General features: G+C 38.3%; 1 protein-coding gene across 6 annotated transcripts in view; it reads right to left on the bottom strand.

Moving 5' to 3' along the window:
• Positions 1-25,332, bottom strand: part of LIN54 (lin-54 DREAM MuvB core complex component) — a 72,996-nt gene extending 47,664 nt beyond the window's left edge. Inside the window, exons 1-3 of one of the 6 annotated variants that reach the window (XM_043572301.1) lie at positions 25,116-25,332; positions 11,422-11,474; positions 6,367-6,490 (exon numbers count right to left, since the gene is read on the bottom strand). In XM_043572301.1, coding sequence (XP_043428236.1) covers positions 6,367-6,490; positions 11,422-11,442 — 145 coding nt within the window. In that variant the 5' untranslated portion in view covers positions 11,443-11,474; positions 25,116-25,332. Of the gene's footprint in view, positions 1-6,366; positions 6,491-10,758; positions 11,475-22,795; positions 23,148-25,115 lie in introns of those variants that run through there. The other 5 variants (XM_043572297.1, XM_043572299.1, XM_043572296.1 and 2 more) reach the window with 5 other exon arrangements.
• Positions 25,333-25,737: the final 405 nt, after the last annotated feature.

Here is a 25,737-nt window from a genome sequence, read left to right as displayed (position 1 = left end):
GCCCTGTGTAACACAGTTCCTGAAAGTCAGGCCTTGAATCCAAGTCTCAAAACTTAATCTCTGTACTATACTACAGCTGTTTTACTCTGAACTTAAATCATTCAGGATACAATTTCAACACACATCTATAAAACAGACATTGGACCAACCTGAAGACTATCTGATTTAATACTATCTGATTTTAGACTGCCAAAAGGAAAACAAAAAGTTCTTCTCGGACAGATTCCAACAGGAGTACAGGAATACTGTGAACCCTTCTGGACACTACCCTTCAGGAAAAACACAGAAAACTATAGGGTGTCTGGATGGGTTAGGAAATTGGGAATCATCTCACAATGAATTGAAATACTAGGAATTTTTATCCTAGTCAAGAAAGGAATACAAAGACATGACACATCTCCAAATTCTTGAAAGACTGTGTGACAGTCATTAGTGCTAGTCACCAAGTATTCTGGTTCTCTCCCATTCTGGGCACATGGTAGAACTGTGTACTCCCTGCACCCCCCGCCCCCACCCCATTCCTGGTGATTAGGTTAGGGTCACATGACAAGTTCTAACCGATGAACTATGAGTAGAGGTATTGCATTTCTGGGCCAGAACATTTCTGCCAATGCAAGACCTTCCAAAGCTCTACTTTTCCTCTGCCACATCTGAGATGTCGGTTCCTCTGTCAGCTTGAGTCCTTGTGAGACTGTAAGAAGAGCCCCCTTTCTAATCCACAATGGATATGTGATCTTATCAAGTATGAATAAAAAGTGAAAAAATTTTTTTAAACTTCTGAGATTTAGAGATTTTTATTATGGCAGGAAAGCCAAGATTATCCCGACTCATCTCTAGGCTGTCAAGTTGAAGGATTAGAGCCACTCTCTATCACATCAGATGCATAGCACAAATGCACAGAAACAGAAGTTTCAGTTCAGCACTAGGAAAGAACTTCTAACAAAAATTTCCACTTGAAAAGACTGTTTCACCACAAGTGAGTTTTTAGTCACTGAAGGCATTCCAAGCAGACACTGTATAATCAAATTCACTGGCTGAAAAGGGAATTCAAGCACCCAAAGAAGAGAAAAGGTAGATAACTACATTATCTCTAAAATTCCTTCTTAGATGCTATGATTTAACTTATAAATATATCTGGAGATGAAAGAGAGAGGGAGAGAGGGGAGAAAAAGAGAAAAAAGAAAGGACTTTCTCTTTAGACAAAAATAAAAAACTAGCACTTAAGAGCTTCCGGATTATTTTTTTCTGACACAGTATAGAGTTTCTTTTTTAAAATCAAGTTGATCTGACATTTATGAATGTTTAAAATATTTTCAATTTATTTGTAGTACACACTTACATTTAATTTCATTGAAATAGTCATTAACAAATTTCAGTTGAGAGTTGATTTTTTTTTAACCTGAATAACATAACTAAGTCAATTCTATATAAACTAAATGAATCTGCATCAAATATTTTTAGACCACCCTAAAGTGCTAAACCTGCCTGAAGTAAAATGATTGCCTGTTCTAGTTTCTAAAACTAGTTATCTGTGGGATAAACCTGAAGCCCAAAAAATGATTATATTAAGAAAATAAATTATCGGAGCACCTAGGTGGCTCAGTCGGTCAAGCATCTGACTCGGTTTTGGCTCAGGTCATGATCTCGTGGTTCATGGGATGAATCCCCACATTCGGCTCTGCACTAACAGTGAAGAGCCTGCTTGAGATTCTCTATCTCTGCTCTTCCCCCAACCCCCCCCAAAATAAACAAACATTAAAAAAAAAGAAAAGAAATGACCAATAAAGACACAGTTTTATAAAATGCTCATCACTTACGGTTATTACTATAACTTCTTATTTGTTTGGCATTACATAAATTCAGAAAAAAGTGTCAGAAAAAGTTAATGCAGAAAATCCTCAATTCCTGAAAATAGCTGATCCAGAAAAGGCCACTTAAAGTGAATTCATTTAAGACAGGGACAAAAATTTCACTACAAATAAGAAAACTAAGAGTAAATCTTTCAGTTTTCTTTTCTTTTTCCTTTTTTTTTTTTTTGCTTATATTTAACAAAACTCGAGTTTATAATTAAAACTACAGTAACTCTTAGGATGAACTGTTAAGTCTAGGGGAAAGAGGATTCTTCTGAAAATTAGTGTGACAGCACAATGACAGATGCAGTTTGAATGGGCACAACTTGATCATACTGAAGGTCATCTCTGCCAGGCCAAAATATTTCAGGATTTCATCAATTTTCCCAAGAACCCTCTATACTTGTTAAAATTCAAGTTACTCTTAAAAAAATTGTTTTTTGAGAGAGAGCATGAGTGAGTGAGGGCAGACTGAGAGGGAGAGAGAGAATCCCACGAGGTGCAGACAGAGAGAGAGGGAGGGAGACACAGTGTGGAGCCTGGGGGGGGGGGGGGGTGTTGAGCTCACGAACCATGAGATCATGACCTGAGCCAAAGTCGGATGCTTAACTGACTGAGCCACCCAGGCACCCCTCAAGTTATTCTTTTTGAGGGGCTTGCTTGTTTTTCATCCAGATAGCATCCCTCCTGATTATCTAATCTCCAAATTCCTATTTATCCTTAGCTCCACAGACAGATTCAACAAGTATGCAAATTCTACAACCTCCCCTTGAAATCAATTTGCAAGGTATTTACACTCCACTGTCAGGTGTTCTCCAAGAATCAAGAAACATACTCCAAAAGATAGGGGATGGGGGACAGGCAGGGAGCTGGCTTATCTAAGCAAGGACTAATTCTTAAGAGATTAATTTATTAGTGAATATTTTCACATTGATAAAGCTTGCTCCACTGTAGAAACCTTGTACCTCGGGAGCTCTGATAACAAGGACCTCTGTATCTCATTAAACTGTCTCCAAAGCCTTCTGAAGTGTGTGGAATCAACATTTTATAGAAGAGGAATCGATAATTATTTACCCAAGATCACAGACAGAATCTATACAAGAGCTATGACTAAAACCCAAGTTTCCCAATAGCTCCTTCCACACCACCACATTGCTTCCATGATATACATATTCATTCAAAATACATATTCACTGAACCACATCTATGTGCCAGAAACTGTGCCAAGTCTGGAAAGAGAGATAAACAAGGTAAAAGAACTATCGTTAATGTGGCACATACACACAATGGAATATTATTCAGCCTAAAAAAAAATTCTTACATGCTACAACACAGATGAACTAGGAGGACATTGTGTGAGTGCAATAAGCCAATTACGAAAGGACACATACTGTGTGATTCCACTTATATGAGATATGTAGAGTAGTCAAATTGATAAGAGACAAAAAGTTTCTGTTAGGAGTTGGGACGGAGGGAAGAATGGGGAGTTATTGTTTAATAATGTAGAGATTCTGTTTTGCAAAATGAAAGAAGTTCTGAAGATGGATGGTGGTGACGCTGGTACAGCAGTGTAAATATACTTAATGCCACTGAATAGTCCACTTAAAAATGATTAAAATGTTATGTATGTTATGCCACAATTTATGTATTTTTATCAAAATTTTTAAAATATAAATTAATTTTTAAGAGAGTTTTGTTTTGTTGAGAGAGAAAGAGACAGAGAGAGGCTCAACCAACTGAGCCTCCCCAGTGCCCCAATATAAATTAATTTTTAAAAATTACATGACAAACAAAACAAAGCCAAAAAATTACCACTAAGAAAAATTATAAATGTAGTAGCGAAAACAGACAAGAAAACCAAGTATTATAATACAGTGTGACTAATGGAAATATTAAAAACCAGTATGAAATGTAATAGAAGTCTAATTAAAGTTAAGAATTTGGTAGGTATAATTAAGTTCTAAGGGAATACATAGGAGATGATCAGGGGAAGAGTATGGCAAACAAAGGCATCGTAAGTAAAAAGGAATGCCAAGATCCTAAATCCCGAGAGAACATGGTCTATTTGGTAATTTCTTAAAATAAGTTAAATTAGGTGAAAATGAAAAAGGTATGTATTCGATCATAAATGCCTTTAATGTTAAAAAAGCACTGGCATCTAAATTCAAATCTGACAGACTGAAGCCAAGAAACTGATAAGAAATGAATATGGCCAAGAAAATCTGAAGCAAGGGTGTGACAAGATCAGATCTGCATTTTTAAAAAAATCACTTACACACAAACTTAAGTTTATCTTGACTGTAAGACAGAAAAAGATTTCCATCTTCAATGAGAAGCCCAAAAGTCGTTAAAAAACAATCTAAATGTACTTTGAAAAGTCAATAGCTACAATATAAAGATGACAGAACCTCCTTGTGATAAGAGAATTCAACAGGAGAGGTACTTCAGTGTTTTAAAATTTAGTTCCTAAGAATTTAAAAGGCTATATAATGGAACTAGTTGACAGTGGAAATTCTCTCTCCAAACTGAACTTAATGCCAATGATTCTAATGAAATTTAATAGAAGTCTATCTATGCTTTTTGGTAGGGCCAAGAAGTCTGCCCGTAATTAAAAGGTGAAACTATGATTAATGTGCAAACACATTATATAAATGACCCAAAGACCCAGCAATGATATCATTATAGTCAAACGTCAAAGGTGAAATCTTGGCATTGACCAAATGTTCACTCAGGCACATGTACAAACACCACAATTGTTTAGCATATAATTTTCCCACACAATTAAAAAATGTAAGGGACTCTCTCAAGCTCAGAAATAGTAAAAACACTGCACTGAGAAATTCCTCTTGGTTAACCCCCTCCACCAAAAACTCCCAAAAACTTCCCAGGGGAATGTTGGGGTCCCTTTTTCATTGATACATCCAAAGCCTTCCTTACTTTCAGCCAACTGAAGCCCACTTCTGGAACCAGATCCAAATCCAAATGCTTTCCAATCTTCCCTCTGGGGCCATACTTGTCCCCATGACAGCCCTCAAGACAGCAGCCTCCTATAACATCACAAATCTCTGCTGAGGGCCAAAAGAGAAAAATACATTCACCCAACAATACTGCCCTCAAACTACAATCTTTCCATGCCTCCTCTCACTTGCTAAAACGAGAAGCCTCCCTAAACACAATGCAAAGCTTCAGGAAAATGACAGATCACTGCCACTGACTTCAGAGTTGCCTGTTGTTACACTGTCTATAAATTTATCAAAAATGGTGGACAGTGGTTTTCATATATATCCTCTCCCACCTACCCCTCACGGTTAGTTAACATTTAAAGTACCTGCCTCAAGAATACACATTCTAGGAATGGGTAATTAGCATTTGAAAGTATTTAGTCAAAGTTTACCATCCAGAGGTACTTCCATAAGCCCTTAAAACACAATGGAAATTAGAAATGAGCTCCTAAGTGGTGAAAACGTTCATGTTAGTACAGCTCTGAATTAAAGACCAGTCACCATGGCTGTATGTCTCTAGAAAGATCACACTGCTTGCCAGGCAGAGTAAGAAGAGTGCTGGACTTAAGCCATTATAGAAGGAGAAAGGGAAAGGAATATCAATGGTGTTGCAACGAAGTGATAATTATGGGTCTTGGACTCCATATTGACTAAGGAAGAATCTGAGGACAGGAAGTGAGTGATTCTTGAGAAAGAATGATTAACAGATCAGAGATCTCAAAGTCAAAGAACTGCCAGATTGGGAATACAATGGCAGATAAACTAATAAAGAAAACGAAATACTCAAAGTCAAGATTTGAGGTGTTACAGTAATTGGTGATGACAAATTATTAAAGTATATAATAAAGAGCATTCAGCCACACTGAAGAATTTGCTGGTAAATATAGCTAAAATTTTGTTATCACATAAGTAATTACTATCATTGTGACCATTTTCTGTTCATAGAAAACTGCATATAAAGCATTTTGAAACCAAAAACAAACAGAAACCATGAAATAGTATACTCTCACGTGTATTAATTTAAATCTATTAAACTTAGCTACGTGTGCTCTAGAGACAAACTGCCTGGGTTCAAATCCCAGTTCGGCCATTTACTGGCTGAGTGCCTCCATTTCTACACTGGTAAAATGGGGCTGTTATTAGTACCTACCTTCCAGGATTGCCCAAGGGCTATATAAGTGACTACATGTAAAGGGCTAAGAATAGTGCGAGGCATGTGGTAAACACTAGATGAATGTTAGCTAGTATTACTGAAGGTTAAGACTTTGCTACTTTCATGGTAAAATTCTACCAAAAACTAAGGAGACTAAAGTAATGGACTGATTTTGAGATAAGGCATTTGCTCAGAGCACACATTTAAATAAGTGTAAGAAATAACATTTCTTATTAACTAGTTTGGTTTATAATAATAACTCTACTTGTTGCACTAACACATTTCAAGATGGCAGAACAGCCTTTCTTAAACCTAAAAGGAAGGTAAATATATAGCTTAATAAACTATAAAGAAATATAACCTGCAATGACTGGTGGTGATACTTGAGTTGTCTGTCCTGTAACTGCTTTACTATTAATTGGTTTTGCAAAGATCAGCTTCGTGATTACTGGACCAGAGGTTGGTGTTCGAGGCTTCTTAGCAATCTGAAATATATAAATAACTATGAAGGCCATTTGTTTCTGTAAAACACCTATTCAGTCAAAATTAAACAGAAGATTGATATACAGAAGTACATATGAAACCGGCTCATTTAACAGAATATATCTAAATATTAATGTTAAAAACATCTAAAATGCAGCCATTCATCAAAATACTAATATGATCCCATCCTTAAGCCAATATATAGCAATACCTTTACATTTTATTATAAATCCTTACTTTAGTCTGTAGGATAATATGCATATGATGAAAACCAAAAGAGTATTTAAAAATAATTTTAATGCTTAATAATGCTTACTTAATAATAAACAATAATAAAACATGACAGCAATATTCTTTCTCAAAATAACAAATTATTCAGTAATAAAAAGATAGAGTCAGTTAAGAAAGCATAGTGCAAATGATGAAGCCACCTGCAAATGCAATTACATTGGCCCCTGGAAGCAAAATATGAATACACATTAAAGACAGGTTATGATTAGATCCTCAGCTTTAGATCTATATATTAGGGTAGATAAACAAACAACTGAGTAAGTTAATATCCTAGGATACAAAGAGACAAGTTTGGCAAAACAGACTATTCTGAAGACAAAGCCTCTAGAAATACCATTTGCTAAAATACTGTTTATTAGACTATCAATTCTTTGAAGGTAGGGTCTATATTTATTCATTCCTGATCTTAAATTATATTGGCATCCTGTTCACCTGAACTAAAATTCTCCACAAGTCAAAGAGGGTAGAGTTATCAATGTTTTAATATTGAAATTATCAATGTATGCAAAGACATAGCTTCTTCTAAAAGTTAAAAGCAGAAATTTAGTTGTGATAGGGGAGACATTAAATATTTTGTCAGATATGAAAACTAAGGCCCTGAAATTGCTATTATTGGAAATAAAGACTTAAAATGAATAAGCACAAGGGGCACCTGGGTGGCTCAGTCGGTTAAGCATCTGACTGCGGCTCAGGGCATGATCTCACGGTCCGTGAGTTCGAGCCCCGCGTCAGGCTCTGTGCTGACAGCTCAGAGCCTGGAGCCTGTTTCGGGTTCTGTGTCTCCCTCTCTCTGACCCTCCCCCGTTCATGCGCTGTCTCTCTCTGTCTCAAAAATAAATAAAAACATTACAAAAAAATTTTAAATGAATAAACACGACCAATTTGAATAACATAAGCATACCAGAAGCTGCAATGGATCACAGACCTAGAAAAATATCAGCGCTGTGCTCAAATTATAAACTAAATAATACATTACCTTATACTTAGAATATATTACTTTCTTACACTCAGAACATGTTACTGACAAAAAAATATATAAATGAAATACAAATCATTTTTTAAAAAAACAAAACAAGGAGATCCATTACTGTATAAAAAAATACCCGGCTTGGGGGCGCCTGGTGGCTCAATTGGTTAAGCATCTGACTTCGGCTCAGGTCATGATCTCACAGTTCATGAGTTCAAGCCCTGCATCGGGCTCTGTGCTGACAGCTCAGCTAGGAGCATGGAGCCTGCTTCGGATTGTGTGTGTGTCTCCCTCTGCCCCTCCCCTGCTCACGTTCTGTCTCTCTCTCTCTCAAAAATAAATAAACATTAAAAATTAAAAAAAAAAAAAAATCCAGCTTGCAAAACTGATATATCCAAATAAATGTATAACCATTGATGCAATTTGGGAGACATACAGGGGATATATTTCCCAAATGTATTTACAGGCCTAAATTCTAAAATAAGTCAGAATATGTCATCTATTGACTTATTAATAATCTCTAAAGATAAAAGTATTGATGTTCTTAGAAACCCATGTCTTATAATAAACATTCTTTTAGGAGCTTAGAGTATTTCTCCATTTTTAACTGATTTTCACAATCATATGACTATATGAATACTTACCAATCAGGAAAAAATGTAAACAATACAACCAAAGGCACATTAGTTATTCAAATGAATAATTCCAATTTGCCCCTGTGGCTACATTTCTTTAGTGGCTCATTGTTGAAAATAACAGTTTATAGTTCCTTCAAGGAACTATAATAATTTGTATTATAAATTCTAAACTACTCTAGAACAAAATTATTAAGTAAAACAAAACATAAAGTATCACTTTTAATAAATTTATCTAATCAACAAAGACAAAAATGAATCAAAAAAGGAAATTTACAAATATAGCCCAATATATAATCAAATAATACATGCAGGTAATAATTGGCATTGTATTATATAGACTCAGCAACTAATAAGGAGCTATATTGTTCCAAACTCTTAGTTACTAATTACTCTTACACACTACGCACAAGAAACATGGGAAAGTGTTTATATATCTGTAATTAAGTATAACTATACCTCTTTGTTACTGCCTCTGGCCTCAACTGTCACCTCTTTCCTTCATTTTTCAAGATGGGTCTCCTTCTTCCACCCTTACCTGCTGTCCATACCCTAACAGTTTCAATACTCTGATTAAACTTAAGACAACGCTGAGGATTGTCTAGGAAAAAAACCAGAGAATCATATACACCGTGTAATACTAAACCACATATTCTGGTGCCTAAAGAGGAAACATAGATGTGTAGCTTCTTGTTTTTTTTTTTTTCCTAGGCTTTAGAGCTTTGTAGCTTTTTACTTTTTAATTGGAAAGATCTGATTTGCCTAAAAATAACTGGACAAGTGGAACAATATTCTAATTGGGGTTTCTTCTGTTTTTGTTATTTTTTTAAAATAGAAGTTCTTTTTTTAATAAACAGAATCAGGTTTTATAAAATTAACAATAAATGCTTTCACTGTAAGTACTTAGGGGACTGTAGTAGAAACCTTGTAGATACAAGTAAACTGGTCATGAAACAGCATGCATACATTGCTCTAATAAATGAAAAAAAAATGACATTCTGATTTTCATTATCAGTTTATTGTGAATGTGGTTATGATCCACATCTCCAAAGCCAGATAAACTCTGGTAAACTAATAAAAACAAGTTTCAAAACTGATTTTAAAAAGACAACATACTTGACAACAAGATGCTTGATGGTATTAGTATATCTCATTCAAGAGATTCTCATCAAAAGAAGTAAAAGGAAGTAGAGATAAGTGACAGATGATAATGAACAAGAAAGAAAAGGGCACTAAATATTTAATAGTGGCAGGAGGAACATGGGCAAATTACAAGGTTTGAGAAATCATACAAAGTGCTTAAATAAAAAACCCAAGAAAAATAAGCTTCTAGTTATTTTGCCAACATAATAACCAAAACATTATTTCTAATATCAGCAGAGTGTGGATAGTTCCTCAAATCTTCCTACTGCTTTATATACCTGCGTGAGTTCTCTAACTCACACCTCCTTTTTTCTGGAAGATGAACCTTTCAAACAGGGAATGCATTTGTGTTTCCTGATATTAAGTGGATCATTTTATTTTAAGAGCAGTGGTGACCTCAAAAGGCCTATTTGAGCATAAAAAACTGGGAACCATTGAATGTATGCTCTGTTAACCTTCTATCTTAGGATCCTGTTCATACTAACAATAGGAACCATTCTGAAGGATCCTTGAAGTTTTGAGAACTACATCAGTACTATCTTTTACTATGTATTTCATCATGATCAAATAGCCATCTTCCAGCTAAAGCAAAAAACTCAGAGAAGTAACCGATCCAAAGTTCCACAGGTGATAGGGTAGCACAGAGGTCACTCAAATCCAGCTGGTCCAATTCTAAAGCCAATATGTTACCTTCCATCATGTGACACTGCCTCTTCCACACTGTAAACATGAGTGATGGCAATGGACAGTAAACTGCAAAGAGGCGGCACACGCTGGCTAGTATGTACCATTGCTGGCTCCAAGGGTTTCTCAGAGCAGCAAGTTTTCCTAGACTTTGGCCATCTGTTAACTGAAAAAAATTATGTCTGAATGATTTTTTGACAGCCTAGCAGCAACTCTGGTATCTTTATACCAGCAGAGCATACGTGCAATCAAACTACTACTGAGAATAAAATGCATTTAAAAATGAGGAAAAAGCTATAAATACACTAAATTAGAAATTTAACAAAAATTAAGTTTGCTCTAAGTCCTCTAGCAAACATTTTCAAAGCATTAGACATATCAAATTTTACAAAAAAAAACCCCACAAAATTACTAAAAGCAACATTCAAAAGAATTCAATAACAACTATGCAATTACCCTACAAACACAACTAAGAATCAATTTAATTTTTAACATGCAATTGAATTAATAAGCCCCCTTCTTTTTTTTTTTTTTTTTTTTTTTTTTTTACCTGTACTGTTTTTAACTGTTGGGTCTGTAACACAGAGGGCTGAGTTGTTGTATTAATCAGTTGACTTCCTGGGGTCAATGCTGAGACACCAATGACAGGTTTCACCTCTGGCCTCCCTCCAATGGTAACTACTTTAATTTGCTGCGGTGGTAACTTAGCATCTCCTGACTGGGCCTGAGTTGTAACTTTCTGAGCCTGGGGTAGTTGGCTATGGGGTAGTGCTAAAACAATTGGTGAACCAGACTTGCCCAAAGTTGTTAAAATTAACTTCTGTCCATCTGGTTTAAGGGTCTGATTGCCAAGTTTAAGATCTGATGTCTGTGATACTTTGTTTAAAATAATCTGATTGGCTGATATAGTCACAGGAGTCTGAGCACCAAGTTTTTGAAGGCCACTTGGAAAAGCTGGTTTCACTGTGGTATTAGAATCTGCTTTAGTAATTGTGGTATTCACTGCAACTTGGTTAGTGTGGTTACTGTACACTGTGATTGGTTCCGTGGAAATGGGCGTGGCTGTAGAGTCACCAGTAGAATTTATGTTGACAATTTCTTCCAGTTCTGTCTCCATGGGAATTGGGGATGAAACAATAACAGCCTCAATACTATCATCATCCACTAAAGTTATACCAGTGTCCATTATCTCCTCTGGAAGCAAACTATTCACCTCAGCTGGCACCACCTCCATGATCGTTCTCCAGCTAGAAAGTTGATCAGGCGCTGCAATAAAGTTGAAAATGAATAAATTACTAGTTTTCAAAACAGATTTAAGAAAAAAAATTATTTAAAAAATGCAAGTGACAAAATCATTATTTATTACTGATGTATAATTGAGCGACAAACTTGAAACTACTGACAAACTTGAAAACTGCCGATTCACACAAAGAAAGATTAAAATGTAAACAAATATTGGAAACTATCTTCAAATCTCTAGGGAGCTAGGTCCTAAAATGAGGGTAGTTTGCCATCTATAAAAATCCATTAAATACTCAAAATAATGTTAAAGGAGTTCCAGAGTAATCCATCTCAGCAAGTGCAGATTAAATGACTTATTTGGCTCAAGTCTGATCAATTAACTTCATACCAAAAACAACTTTATTTGGAAAAAAGATTCTCAAATCCTCCTTGGCCATTTAAAATGTCAAAAAAGAAAGCATTTAAAAGGCGTAAAAACCAGTCTCATTACAAAAAAAGTGGTAATAATAATAAAGCAGATTATGAACAAATCAGAACTATGATGCTTTTATTTATTACTTTTAATGTTTTTTAATGTTTATTTTTGAGAGACAGATGCGCGCAGAAGGGCAGAGAGAAAAGGGGACAGAGATCTAAAGCGGGCTCTGCGCTGACAGCAGTGAGCCTGTCAGCCCGATGTGGGGCTTGAACTCATGAACCATGAGATAATGACCTGAACTAAAGTCGGACACTCAACTGAGTCACCCAGGCACCCCGGTATTGTGATGCTTTTAGCCAAAGGTTATGTAGAACTTCCAATAAAGAAGTCAGTACCCTTATCTAAACATTACATCATGATCATGACTGACTAAATAGTAATGTTGCTTGCCCATATAACATTAAAGATCCACAGAAACCTAATCAGCATTCTTTCTCCCATTTTTTAAAATACAAAAATACAATACCCATTCTGAGATTAACAGACATGAGCAACAAATTATAATTAGCACTGACAGATACTAATAGGGCCAAAATTAATCATTATTGAGTGTTTGCCAATGATAGCACAATTTATCCTCACAACCATTCTGAGACAGTATCATTACCACTCCCATATTACAGATGAAGAAACTTAGATTATAAAATCCGTCCCAGGTCACATAACTAGTAAATGACAGAGACCAGACTCAAACTCAGGATATGTTTTATGATACCAAAGTCCATAATTTTAATCACAAAATTACATTGCCTTAAACTTTTACCACTGATATTTTTTAAATGAAGAAAAAAACAAGTCTACTCCTTTACAGTCAATCCCCTACCCCAAACATCCCATCCCACACAACCACTACTCTATAGATTAGTTTTGACTTTTGCCCATTCTAGGATTTCACATAAATGGAATCATACATTATGTACTTGTGACATAAAGGAACCATGCAATACGACTGAAATTTATCTTCATTCCTTCACTTACTACAAGTTCTGTTCCTTTTTATTGTTGAGTAATATTCTATCATATGAATCTACCACAATTTGTTTATCCATTCACCTGTGAATGGACATCTGTAGTGTTTCCAGTTTGGGATTCTTATAAATAACACTGCTAGTTTGTTATGGATATATATTTTCATATTTTTTGAATAAAGACAAAGAAGTAGACTTGCTGGGTCATAAGGTAAATTTATTTTTAACTTTCCATGAAACTGCCAAACTATTTCCCAACGTGGCTGTACCACTGTATACACCCACCAGCAATGTGCAAGAGTTCCAGCAGCTCCACATCCTCGCTAACAACTGGTATTATCAGTCTTTTTAATTTTAGTCATTCTAATGGGTGTGAAGTGATATCTCATTGTGGTTTTCACTTGCAATGTCCAAATGACTAATAACAATGAGCATCTTTTTATATATGCAGTGTATTGTGCATCTTCTTTCGTTTTTTTTTAAATTTTTTTTAACGTTTTTATTTATTTTTGAGACAGAGAGAGACAGAGCATGAATGGGGGAGGGGCAGAGAGAGAAGGAGACACAGAATCGGAAGCAGGCTCCAGGCTCTGAGCCATCAGCCCAGAGCCCGACGCGGGGCTCGAACCCACAGACCGTGAGATCGCGACCTGAGCTGAAGTCGGATGCTTAACTGACTGAGCCACCCAGGTGCCCTTTGTGCATCTTCTTTTGAAAAGTGCCTGTTAAAATCTTTTGCCTTTAAAAAAATATACTGGCTTTTTTTGTCTTCTTTTTTTTTTTTTTTAATTTTTTTTAACGTTTTATTTATTTTTGAGACAGGGAGAGACAGAGCATGAACAGGGTAGGGGCAGAGAGAGAGGGAGACACAGAATCTGAAACAGGCTCCAGGCTCTGAGCTGTCAGCACAGAGCCCCACGTGGGGCTCGAACTCACGGACCGCGAGGTCGTGACCTGAGCCGAGGTCGTGACCTGAGCCGAAGTCGGCCGCTCAACCGACTGAGCCACCCAGGCGCCCCGCTTTTTTTGTCTTCTTATTGAGTTGGATAAGCTCTTTATATATACTATAAAATCATCAGTCACAATAACTTGTAGCTCAAAGGAATGACTAGCATTTTGAGACTTCAAAGTACTAACATTTCTCTACATGCAACTCTTTCTGATCAGGAGAATCCCCTCAGATATTTATGGGAACTTAAAGTAGACATGTAAAAACATCAACACCAATTATGTCTTTAGCAATGGGAGTCACAATAGTACATAACAACAAAGGGCCCAACCCATCATGTCACATTAGCTTCCCTTACCTACTGCAAACGGTGCCCAAGCCCCATCAGTTGCATCTGCACACTCTATTCCCCACAGAATAAGGCAGGATGATGACTTGGGTGCCAGTATCCAACAGAGCCATAAAGTTTTGACTCCCTGCTCTGAATCTCCACCAGTATATTTAGACATGTGGGTATGGCCTTTGGTCCCCGCTTAAGGACAGGGAGATCTTTGCCCAATCTCTATTCATCCCTCTCCTTAAAGCACCTGAAAGTCAAGGTGTAGGAGGAGGGAGAAGTCACAGAAGGAGATATGGTTTGGCAATGAATTTACTTTCAGTTTCAAGTACCCACAGTTCCAACTCAACTAAACAAACTTCTAATTCACCCAAAATTCTATATCCTCTGACACCAATATCTCAGCTTTCGGGATCCTTAACTCAGTGACTACAGCCACACTGCCTTTCAGTTGGGGCTACGGAGTTGAGTGTACAACAATCAAAGCACCATTTGGGCTCTCCGTTCAGACCCTAACTATCCATTAAGAGACAGAACACTGGAATACTTCCCCTGCCCCTGCCACCCTTGGCCACCACTTGGGTGACAGCATTCACTACTAGATGCCAGAATCTTTTCATATCCCCTAACCTAGTCGACATGGCTCTCATCCTTCCTCTTTCATAAAGCTATGTCTCTGCCAACACTCCATTTTCATGGCCCAAACTGCCAAGACCTGTGAGCAATCTGAGATTTCAGACCCTCTTTGTAAGCTAAGTTTCCTGTTACCATTTCACAGATACTGGCAGACCACACAGTAGTCCTAGGTAGAGACACAGGACTTATTACAGTATAGTAGGAACATGAGAGAATCATGTTTGATTCTACAGTATAGTAGGAACATGAGAGAATCACAACTAAGAACCCTGAGCTCAGAGAATCTGATTCATTTGTAATGGGCTGAAGCACACCTGCCCTTTTGTCCACAAGAAGATATTATCTTTATTATACTGCACAATAAGCAAATCTGCCCTTGGCTACAGCACAAGTCACTATTTCTATCATTCAAGGCTGTTTGCTATACAAACATCCTAGAAATGATCATTTAAAAGGGCAGTTGCTGCCTCAGTTGCAGAGGTGCAGGAATGCAAAGAGCAATGGAAAACTGTCTCCCAACAGTATATCTCTCTACTTACTTATCTTAGTAATGTTTTATATTTCAAATGTACATGTCTTGCACATAAATTCATCCCTAAGCACTTCATGTTATTTGATGGATTGCAATTGGTTTTTCCATTTTCCAATTGTTGCTAGTATATACAACGATTTTTTTTTTTCATATTGTTCATGTAGCCTACAACCCAGGTAAACTCACTTATTAACTTTAGTTTTTTGATGTAGATTCTTTAGGATTTTCTACAAACACAATCCATGCTGTTTGAGAATAATGTCTGTATTTCTTCCTTTCCAGTCAGTGTGTCTTTTATTTCGTTTCCTTGCCTTACTACACTGAGTAGGACCGCCAGTAAAACGTTTAATAAAAGTGGTAAGAGCAGACATCTTTGCCTTATTACCAATCTCATTTGTTAGATGTGGGTTTTTCACAAATTCCCTTTATCAGGTTCAGGAAGCATATTTATATTCCAGTTTTTGGAGTTTGGTTGGTATCTTTTTCTTTCCCCAATCATAAATGGATATTTCTGTCATATGCTTTTTCTGCAAATATTGAGATAATCACACAGCTTTTCTCTTTTAGCCTTGAATTATATTGACTTTTTTATTAAGCCAATTTTGCATTCCCGAAATAAGCCCTATACTCAGTCATGATGTATTATACTTTGTATATATCCCTGAATTCTATTTCCTAATATTTTGTCTGCATTCATGAGGGACACTGGTGTGTAGTTCTTTTTCTTAGAGTGGCTGTCGGGGATAATGCTAGCCTAATAAAATGTGTTGGGGCATATTCTTTCCTCTTCAATTTTCAGGAAAAGTCAGCATAGAATTGTTACCATTTCTTCCTGAACTGTTTGTTAGAACTCAACAGTGAGTCCATCTAGACATAAATCTTTCTTGTTTTTTAAGTATAAATTCAATTTCTTTGGTAGATACAGGGTTATTCAGGTTACTCAGTGACCTTTGATATTTGGTAGTTTGTGTCCTTCAAGGAATTTATTTCTTCTAGGTTGTCAAATTTGTTAGCATTAAATTATACATAATATTCTTTCATCTTAATGTCTGTAGAAATGTCAACTCTTCATTCCTCATTTTGGTAATTTCTGTGTTTTTTTCTTTCTTTTTTTCCTTAATTAGTCTGGCTGAAGATGTATCAATTTTATTGATCTTTTCAAAGAACCATTTTGGCTTCACTGACTTTCTCAATTCTTTGTCCATTTATTATTTAATTGACTGTTACCTTTATCTCCTTCCTTCTACTTGCTTTATGTTTAATTTGTTCTTTTAGAAGCTTAAGATGGAAGCATAGATCAGGGTTCAGTAAAATATAGTCCACAGACCAAATCAGGCCCATAGTCTGTTTACTGCTCTCCAGCTAAGAATGGTTTTTATATTTTTAAATAGCTGGGGGGAAAAGTATATATAAATTATATAAAACAGATTTACATGGCCTCCAAAGCCTAAAATATTTCCTATCTGGCTCTTCCCAGAAAAAAGTATGTCTAAAATCCTTAGTTTCACGGATTAAACCTTTCTTCTTTCCTAAAATAAACACTTAATATTAAAAATTTGCCCCAAACCTCTAGCTGCATTCAGTATGTTTTTATTATTATTAGCTTCAAATATTTTCTAATATTCCTTGAGATTTTATCTTTGAACCATGGAAAAATAAAAACATGCTATTTAACTCCCAAATATTTGAGGATTTTCTATCTTATTGCTGATTTCTAATTTACTATTTATTGCCAAAGAATGTGATACTCTTTCCATTATTTCAAATTAGAGACTTATTTTATGGCTCAGTATGTGGTCTATCTTAGTGAACACTGCATGTGCACCTGAAAAGAACATGTATTCTACAGTTGCTGAGGGCAGTGTTCTACAAATGTCATTTATATCAAGTTGGCTGATAGTGTTGTTCATATCTTCTATTTTGTCACTTTTTCTTCTTCTATCAATTAGTGAGACTGTTAAAATCCCTAGATATGATTGTGGGTTTTTCTTTTTCTCCTTGTCTGTGCATCTTTGCTTCATATATTTTGAAGCTTGCTATTCAGATTGTCTTTTTATTTGTCCTGTTAAAAAAGACTAGGAATTACAGGATTAGAGTCTCCCTTGAACTAGGAGTAAAGTTCAAACTTCTAACAAGAAAAGGTCTGCTTGACTTGGCCAGTCTCTATGCAGTACAGGGCCTTGCAGAATTCTGGAGCCAGCACACCTCAAAGCCACTGAGCAGACTATGATAAATGCTTTATAGTTAGACATCTATATCTGTTTCAATCAGGGTCACATGCAAGGCATGGTGGCCTGTGCTAAAAGAAACTCTGAAAAGGAGCTGCGGGCATGGCAGGAAAGGGTTTGGCCATGTAGCTACATGAATCATCACTCTAATTTTATCCTTTAGGAATGGAAGATATGTACTAGCACATGCAACCTCATCACCACTGTGTTGAGGACCACTCCAAGAAAAGAGAGGGTTTTCACAAGCCAAGAGGACTGAGGGGCTTTACTTCACCTCATCTGTACAAAGGGTTACACGTCAAGGTAGAGTAGGAAAGAAGACAGAACATACAATGTATTCCTCATGCCTCCAATATTTTTTTTGCTCATAAAACAAAGTTCTAAAAGCAAGGTACAATTCTGGAAGCCATACATTGAGTTTTTCCTTCTCACAGTTGAACATGGTTGAATGGTTTAAGTCTAATGAGAGTTAAAAATTCACTGATTTCAGAAAACCTAATGATTTCTAATATGTCCAATTATATTACATTTTAAGTTCTACCTAAAAAAGCACCCTCACTCTCATCTCCACTGTCCTAGGCACTCTGTCACATTACCCTGGTATTTTGATCATAGCATTTACCACTAGAAAGTATCTGTTTATAGTCTGATTCTTCCTCCCCTACTTCTTTAGAATGCAAGCTTCATGAGGACTGGGACTTGTCTGTCGTCATCACTGGATCCCATATCTCCAATGCCTAGAAGAGAGCTGCCACATAATAACTTCTCAATACAAATTTGAAGAATAAATCATTTAATCATGGAGAAGAGGTATCATCTAAAATTCTAGCATTATTTACATTGGGGTCTGAAAGATAACTTTGGTTTGTCTATTTGAGTAAGACAGGTTTATATAATGCTCTAAGACTTCACAACACTTCAAATAAAATAACAAGTTCACAAGGCACAAACTGAGAAATTCCTTTTCAAATAAGTTTTTAAATACTCAGAATTAACTTTTAACTAATACCCTCTGCAATTATATTCATCTTAAAATTGATAAGGTTCTCTTAATTTTTAACCATTTTAAAATTTTTATCAGTCATTTAATTAACAAATACTTATTGCTTCCCAACTTTGTAAGGGCATTATGGATAATTAACCAAAGATCTTGCCCTGACAAAGCTTAGAAATCAATAGTATGGCATGATCACATCGCTTCTCGGCCTTTTGGCTAAGATCAAGTGTAGAATGGCATGATCACAGTTGTACTCTAGGAGGATTAACTTCATCTCAGTATTTTAGTGGACTGGAGGCAGAGAGACCAGTTAGAAGGCTATTACAGTAATTAGTTTGAGACAGAGATTTATGGAGGGTTTGACTTAGGATAGTGAATGATTACAATAAATAAATATAAAATAAAAAATAACGTAAGACAGAAATGGCAAATGCTCTATGCGTTTACATCTTTTAAGAGTTTCTCACGGAAGGGAACCTGGGTGGGTGGCTCAGTTGGTTGAGCATCTGACTCTTGATTTCAGCTCAGGTCATCATCCCAGGGTTTTGGAATTGAGCCCTGTGTCAAGCTCAGTGCTAAGCATGGAGCCTGCTTCGGATTCTCCCTCTCTCTCTCTCTCTTTCTGTCCCTCCCCTCCACTCATGCACTCAATAAAAAGTTTCTCATGGAATATTATCAGTGCTGAAACACTGTTACTTTCTTAATTATAGGTGAAGGACAACCTGGGTGAACAAATGTTTTCATCCTTGCATATAACATTATGAAGTGGTGAACTATCGTCATATTACAGGTGAATAATTTGTCAGATTAGACAAAAATATCTGAGTAATAAGAGCTGTACTTTTGTACCTAAATCTTACCACCAGCACTAACTGGTTAACTATAACATCTGGATTTTAGCCCGGATTTCTAAAATCAAACACTGACAGCTCAAAAAACGAAGTACATAACTACATTTCTCAAACTAAACTGGGAGGACTAGACTATTCCTGAGGAATATTTGAAAAGTCTGTATTTTCATTTTGATAATATGTGTTAAATAGTGTACTCTGGATCATCTGAATAACCACCTCATACTTACAATCAATGGTACTAGAATTAGGGTGGTCTAAAAAAAAAATGCACAGAAGGGTCTTACAAGGTAAATGATATATTTATGCTAAGTAAAAGCCAAACCATCTGTGATTTAAGGAGGAAAGCTTTACAGCATTCAAACAGAGAAAAGTGGTATATCACAGGATATACAGTATATAGAAAACTGCACACCTTGCCAAGGCGGGCAACAGTATATTCACTATGCAAAGAAAGAGTTTGTTTCAGCAAAACATCATCCAGGGGCACCTGGGTGGCTCAGTCAGTTAAGCGACTGACTTTGCCTCAGGTCATGATCTCATGGCTTGTGAGTTCGAGCCCTGCGTCAGGCTCTGTGCTGACAGCTCAGAGCCTGGAGCCTGCTTCAGATTCTGTGTCTCCTCCTCTCTCTGCACCTCCCCTGCTCGTGCGTGCTCTGTCTCTCAAAAAATAAATGTTAAAAAAAAAAAATCATCCATTACCCTAAATTTAATTTGTTTTACTGGCTTTGTAGTTTTGTTTCTATTTCATTTATAAATCTACTTGCATTTTACACTTACTAAAAGCAATAAACATAAAGAATTTATGCTTATATACATCTAAAAATTAAATATTTTAATAAAACTATTTAGGCCAATACTAAGGACCTATACACTTTCTTCCCTTTAAAGAAGAACTATATATATGTATATTATTCATGCTTAAGACTAACATGGTGGATAAAACATGGGGATTCAAATCAGAAAGATTCATTTCCGAATGCTGGCTCTCCTAGTTGTTTAACACGTAACCCCAAGCAGTAATCTCTCTAAGCCTCCATTTACTTGCAGGGTTACTATGATTTAGATGGAGCAAGAGGAAAAGAATTTTCATTTGAGTTAATAGTGTACCACATTTGATATTCTACCAAACAGTAAGGCTTAAGATCTTATCATCTTTGATGTCTCTTCATACAACTATTAATCTGTAATATACATGCATATTATACCTTTATTATGTCTCCTTCCCACTGCAACCAAGAATTGCTAAATCTTTGAAGTTTGGAACCTACTATGGTATCTTTACCTCCATCTCCTTTAACCTACAACACATTCTACAGAAAAGTTACAGAACGTATCTCTCTCAAGCGCATCTCTGAGGCTGTCACTCTCCTATTTAAAAATGTTCTGTAACTGTCAGCGTGCCTGGCTGGCTCATTTGGAGGAGCATATGACTCTTGATCTGAGGGTCATGAGTTCAAGCCCCACATGGGGTATAGAGATTACTTAAATAAAACTTTAAAAAAATTAAATTTTCTGTAACTCTCAAGGTCTTCTGCATTAAAGTTCTACCTAATCCATCCTTCCAACTTTATCTCCCATGGATTCCTAAACTGAAAGTTTCCTGAGACGATGATACTGAGGTATCCTCTATTCCTAGCACAGTATATGACATATAAAAGATATCCAATAGTAACACTTGAAATAAGCAATGAAAATCTATAATGCTCCTCTTCCCCCCCCAAAAAGACACTAGGCTATCTCCAGTAGCATAACTCTTCATCTCTTTCTAGCATACTTCTAACTAGTAATAGACAAATTGTTCTAACTGTAACAAGGTGAAAACTGGCCTTTAAAGACAATCACAAAGAATCAAAAAAGACAATGGTCCTCTGTGATTGAGAGAAAAGCCAATGAAAAAGCATTTTAATCTCCCTCTTTAATTACTTTTTAAATTCTGAGTTTTGCTACTAACTTAGCAGCTAACTGACATGTACCAAATAATTGCAACATAAAAGCTGTAAGAAAAAAACAGAACCAAATCCCGACTGGATAATACAAGAACATCAAATGATTAACAAAAAAATTCATTCACTAAAGCTTCTGAGTACCTCCACAGTTATTTCCTCTATAATTTTTTTGGTCCCTTATTCTTCTAATGAGTGAAAGCCAAATAATTGGCTAGACTACATACACACATGCACACGAAATATTTCTCCTCTGAACGAAACACATGATGTATGATATTGTATGTCATTCTATGACATCATCTCTTTGTAGGACACTTGGATAAGGAAAATTACTGCTAATCATAAACACTACCAGTGGGCATTTCTTAAATACTCACTTCTCTGTTCAGGCTCCTATATTCAACGTCACTGAACCCAACCTTCCACTACAAAAGCTGGGAAAACTAGAGGGCCCAAATTAATGTATAAAAATTTGATTCAAATATAACTTTTCAGTAACACTACTGGTATATGGAAGCAGAAACACTCCTGAGGGATCTGTAGCACAATCTAAAACATACCTGGATCTTTAGGTAACCAAACAAAATTAAACTTTGGCCATCATAAAGTCAATCACTCCAATGCTCCAGCCCTTTAAACAAAGAGCTAACAAGTCCAGTATTCAGAAAAAAGCAGAGGTCTCTATTCATCTCTACCAACTTAATGTCCTGCCATCACAACTTCCTTAACAACAAAGGTAAAACTTGTGAGTCAAAATAGAACTCCCACAACTGTATTTCCCTTGGATTATAAAATCTACATATTACAAAATATTCCATAACTTTAGTCTCCAAATTCATGAAATGGAGGGGGGGGGCAGGGAAAAACATGGATATAAAATATGACTGACAGTATCTCAATTGTTATTTGCCAAACGGCAGGGGCAAAGGGGTCACTCTATGGATGACAGAGCCATAAAAGAAAAAGACAACATTTTTAATTGTAACAAAACTGGTCCATATGTTTAAAAAATGTGAGCATCCACACCCCAACAAGTTACAGACTACGATCTAAGACACAGAGCTTAAATGCAGAATAAAATGCCTATGCTCTGCCTCCCTAAAGAAACATAGACCCCTATAAAACTGAACATCACCATACCAACACCCGTCACAGTGGATGTTTTAAATATTAAGTAAGGAAATCATGATAAGTGCTAGTGGTTCCTCTAGGCCTCAGCAGCAGCCTTAGGTATAAGAGCAAACTCGAGCCCTCTTAACACTCATAGAATAATGTTGATGTCATTACGAGGCTACTGATTCTTTGCACTCTGGACTAGTCATTCCTCGATCCACAACGCAATTCCTCCCTTACCCACCACCCCCCTAAATAATAGAGATCTCAGTGCAGAGAAGCCCTCGGATACCCCCTTCCCCTCTACCTCCAGCGGCTGCCGCTTTCTCCTCCCTCCGGCTCCGAGGTGGGGGCTCCAGAAGGTCCCGGGCAATTCCGAGCCCGGGCGGTGCTTGTTTTGCCTGTGCACGGTAGCTCCGGCCAGCCGCTTCCTTTCCCAGTCTGCCCGAACTCGAGCGCTACAGGGGACCCGGGGGCCGAGGAGGGAGCCCGGGTGGCGACGCCGCCGCCGCCGCCGCCTCTGGTATGTCAGGGGCCGGGATTGTATTTCGAAAGATCCGCCATTTTCACCTCGTCATCACCATCACAGCTCAGCAGCTTCCCCGACAGCCCGAGCCCGGGCCGCCGCCGCCGCCGCCGCCGCCAGTAACCTCCCCCTTCCTCCTCCTCCCCTCCTCAGCCCTCCCCTCCGGAGAGGCGCACACCCACATATCCGGGGAAACCTCCCGCCCGCCCCGCCAACCTTCAAATGCACAGGGAGATACAAGCGCTCACACAGCCCACGCCGAGACCTTTCACCCCACAGCGAAAAATGGTGCTTCTGCGGGCCCGGCAGCTACGCGAAAGGAAGTCGCTCTACCTGCTGAGTCCCAAGTCCGGCATATTTTCGTTTTGAAGAGCAAAAGCCACACGGAAGGTGGCATAAGGACAATAAAGAATCCAAACACTTTCATTTTCAGTAAAGCAACTTGAGACAGATGAAGCAATGCGTTTTATTCACTGTGCTCATTTCAGATACTAAAAACATGATTAAGACCTTTAATGTCATTCACCGACTGACGTTTTCCTCCACTTCAGCACTACTTTGACAGAGCGATCCATTTCCATATGCATGTCTTATCTCCCCGTCACATCTGTAAATTACAGGCACTGATCCTCCTGCTGATAATGTGGTCAAGACGACTAATTTTAAAAATAAAGTTTCAACTATTTCTCTCTTCACTTAATTTCATCTGATCATTTCTGTCCGTGAACATTGACTTCCAATTTGTCATTGGCTTAAGGCGTCAAAGCCCAAGTAGGTTTAAAATATATCGATCCTAATCATGAATGAACAATTTCTAAAATACAGGAAACACACCTCTAAACAAAAATTATTTGCCAAATATTAAGATCTAAGTCACTAAATTAAAAAAACAAATCTGCCGCAGATATATTTGTTCAATACAGAGAAAATAAACAGCTTACTTTAGAACAAGACCCCAGAGTTACCCATCTTTCCCACCAGCTACTCTCATTATGCGGATTAATAACTAAAAAAGAACGTAAGCAGTTTTTAATCATCCTAGAAATAACACAAAACCATAAGCTGCAAGGCTTGTGACAGAATTAAAAAGCAAAAACAAAAAACTAAATTGGTTACCTTTTTTATTTTCAGAAAGATTTGCTAATCGCCCATTCAAAAGCTGAATTCTAAACCCACTACTGAACTACAGTATATACTCTGAAAGATCTACCTGAAATGAGCAAACTGAATTTCAAGGTTGAGAACAGGGTCAGTCTACTGTCTTTTTTAAAAGTTAGTCTAAGTAAGGTGGAAGTTGAAAAAACCATTTCATTTCCTTACCTTTCTTGAATGACAACTCCATACAAAAGCCAGTAGATTCAGGCTTTAAACTAGTGCTATCTACCACCCAGCCCAATCGCTCTTTACCTATGCAGCCTGCTAGACTAGGATGAGAGTCTCAAGTGTTCCCAGTTTCTTCGTCTTTAAACTTTATTCCCACCCCCACCCCCCGCAAGCCCCGTCCATCCGCACTGTGCTTGGTGTTTACCGTTGCTTGGCCAAGCTAAGCCCCAGCCCGCTCCCTTTCCCCGTGCACCTCGGGGACATTATGACATTTAGATGGTGGGCTTCGCGAGGAAAACGGACACACACGAATAAGAGATCATACAAAGGGGCGCAGGAAGAACGGGGCGGCGGGCAGCAAGGAAAGGAGAGGCTGGTACAAAATGACACAGCAGCAAAACCGGTTCCCAGAAACCCAGGGCGGACACAGTCTGCTACTCTGGCCACGCAAGGTGCGTGTCAACAGCCGCCGGAACTCTTCCTCCAGACTGCCGGGAAGGGCGGGCGGCCGCCCCTGCGCCGGCCTTGCCGGGTGACAGCCGCCCTCCGGGGTGCAGGCGGGAAGAGGCCGAGCCGGGAGGGGTCTCCCGCCCCTTGAGGCCCGGGGATGAAGCGCGGCAGCCCCGGGCGCCAGGTTCCCGCTCTCCGCCCAGACCCACCAGCCCAGGCTCCCAGAAGGGGCGGTCCGGCGCCCTCCGCCCGCTCCACCACCCGCAGTGGGGGCCGGCGCCCCCTTCCCGCCCGCCCAGATGTCCCCACCCCCAGAGCTGACACTTACCAAAGCCGGCGGCGCCGCCGCCTGCTCCTCGCGCCGCGCTCCCTAGGCTCCCAGCAGCCGCGGCGGCGGCGGCGCCTCCGAGACACAGACCCGGGTTTGTTCAAAATCACGCGCCCAGCGCCATTCCACCGCCGCATCCCATAATACGCCGGGCCCTCCCCGCCCGCGCGCCCCTCTCTGCCCGCCCCTCTACTCTACCGGCCCCGCCTCCCCGGCTGGCTTCCTTCGCCCCGCCCCTTCCGCGGCGCCTTGCCCCTCCCCTTGGCAACGCGAGCCTCGCGTCATTCCGCAAGGCGCGGGAGTACGCGCCAGCTCCACGTGACTCCTAGCGGGCGTTCCGTCAAAGCTTTCGCAGGGAAAGTTCCATCTGGCAGAGCTGGGAGGGGGAAAGCCGGGTTGCGCCTGCAGTTGAGAGACTGCCGCATCTTCTAGCTTTCCTTGTTAGGAAGTCAGTGTTGTAGGTGTGATTTCCAGCAAACTGTCACTGTTTAATGTGCTTCGGTGATCAGTATTCATAAATGTCATCTCTCGTTTTTAGGCTTTAATTTTGCAGGGATCGCTAAAAAGTCCCTGGGAGACCACTCAGAGTTAAACTTATTTTGAAAGGGATTTTTGCAATGTG

This window comes from Prionailurus bengalensis, chromosome B1, assembly GCF_016509475.1.
Source record: "Prionailurus bengalensis isolate Pbe53 chromosome B1, Fcat_Pben_1.1_paternal_pri, whole genome shotgun sequence".
Lineage (NCBI taxonomy): Eukaryota > Metazoa > Chordata > Mammalia > Carnivora > Felidae > Prionailurus > Prionailurus bengalensis.
Note: the sequence above shows the minus strand (reverse complement) of the source record. Positions and strands in the feature narration are given on the sequence as shown.